This window comes from Bison bison, unplaced genomic scaffold (assembly GCF_000754665.1).
Source record: "Bison bison bison isolate TAMUID 2011002044 unplaced genomic scaffold, Bison_UMD1.0 scf7180017850823, whole genome shotgun sequence".
In the NCBI taxonomy this organism is placed as follows: Eukaryota; Metazoa; Chordata; class Mammalia; order Artiodactyla; family Bovidae; genus Bison; species Bison bison.
In genome coordinates this window covers 26,791-28,290 of record NW_011481396.1, presented here as the reverse complement: position 1 = coordinate 28,290, position 1,500 = coordinate 26,791, and the positions used below count along the sequence as shown (strand labels likewise).

At 65.8% G+C, this 1,500-nt stretch overlaps 1 protein-coding gene across 1 annotated transcript in view; it reads left to right on the top strand.

The window, feature by feature from the left end:
• Positions 1-269: 269 nt before the first annotated feature.
• Positions 270-1,500, top strand: part of TNNI3 (troponin I type 3 (cardiac)) — a 3,815-nt gene continuing 2,584 nt past the window's right edge. Inside the window, exons 1-4 of the mRNA XM_010849267.1 lie at positions 270-423; positions 723-738; positions 888-974; positions 1,402-1,443. Coding sequence (XP_010847569.1) covers positions 413-423; positions 723-738; positions 888-974; positions 1,402-1,443 — 156 coding nt within the window. The 5' untranslated portion in view covers positions 270-412. The remainder of the gene's footprint in view (positions 424-722; positions 739-887; positions 975-1,401; positions 1,444-1,500) is intronic.

Here is a 1,500-nt window from a genome sequence, read left to right as displayed (position 1 = left end):
GAGGGAGAAGGGGTGGGGGGTCTGGACCCCCAGGTCTGAGGAGAAGGGGCGGGGGACCTGGATCCCCAGGTCTGAGGGAGGAGGGGCTGGGGGCCTGGACTCCTGGGTCTGAGGGAGAAGGGGCTGGATTCCCAGGCCGCCAAGGTGAAGGGGTGATCCAGCTGGAGCATGGCCCGCCCCACCCCTCACGCGCCCCGTTATCTCGAATCCTGGGCAGGGAGAGGAGGGGGCAGCAGTATATTTAGTCTCCGTCCTCGCCCTTTATCTCAGTGTCCTCAGTGAGGTTGGAGCAGACCGGACGAGACAAGTCCCAGGGGCCTTCAAGGTCACTCCGGACGCTCCCTCCCTGACCCTCCAAGAGCTCCTTGCCCCCAGGGTTCTGCCTCCCTCAGCTCCTGGCCTGAGACCCAGCATGGCGGACCGGTGAGTGAGGACTGGTAACCTGGGCTCCTGAGGCCGGAGGCGGGTGGGGGGTTATCTCCCGGGTCCCTGTGAGGGGTGAGAGTTGTGAGCCTGGACTCCGGTCTGAGAAGGGAGGTAAGGACAGGAAACCCGGGTGTCCGAATGAGGTGAGAGTTTGGGACTCCAAACCCTAGGAGCCGAGAATGGGGAGCTGGTAGGCCGGATCTGTGGTCAGAAGGGCCTATGGGGTCCCTTGGGACACGGACTAGACAGGACCCAGGCCCACCAGTAACCCCCTTTCCTGGTTTCTCTCCCTCCAGGAGCGGCGGCAGTACGGTGAGAGCGGGCGTGGGCTGGCCCCGCGTGCCCGGGGAGGGGACTGCGGGAAGGGCTCTGGGGAGAGAGACTGCAGCCCTGGAAGATGGCACGGAGACAGGTTGCGGGGGGGTTCCCGTGGTCACTCAGCTCCGTTCCCCCAACCCCAGGCAGGGGACACGGTCCCCGCGCCCCCTCCTGTCCGACGCCGCTCGTCTGCCAACTACCGCGCCTACGCTACGGAGCCGCACGCCAAGGTGAGGTCGGGGGCCAGCGAGGGCGCGGGGCCGGTCGGGGGGGCTCGCAGGGTCTGGATTGATGTTCTTAGGGCACCGGCGTCCTGGGGAGGCGGGGCGGAGCCAGGGCCCTCACGGGACTTCGGTTGTGGGCGGAGCCCAAGAGGAGGAAGGCTTTCATGGGACGGGCTTAGCAGAGGGCCGGCGTCTGATTGGTGCGAGCTTGCCTATGGGCGGAGTCCCGCCGTCTCTGGACCAGAGATCGCTTAGAGACGGTGGGCGGAGCCTATCTACAGGTCCCAGATTGGTGGATGGGGATGAGGGGCGTGGCTTCCCGCGGGCTGGAGTTGGAGAGACCTGACTTGAGGGGGCGGGGCTCTGATGCTCCTCCCGCCGTCCTCCTTCGAATCTTCCTCCCTCATCCTTCCTTGCTGTCTTACCCCGGCAGAAAAAGTCTAAGATCTCCGCCTCAAGGAAACTGCAGCTGAAGGTGCGGATGAGCCCGGGGGAAGGCTAGGGGTCTTCAGGGGGCGGGTCTTGGATGTTG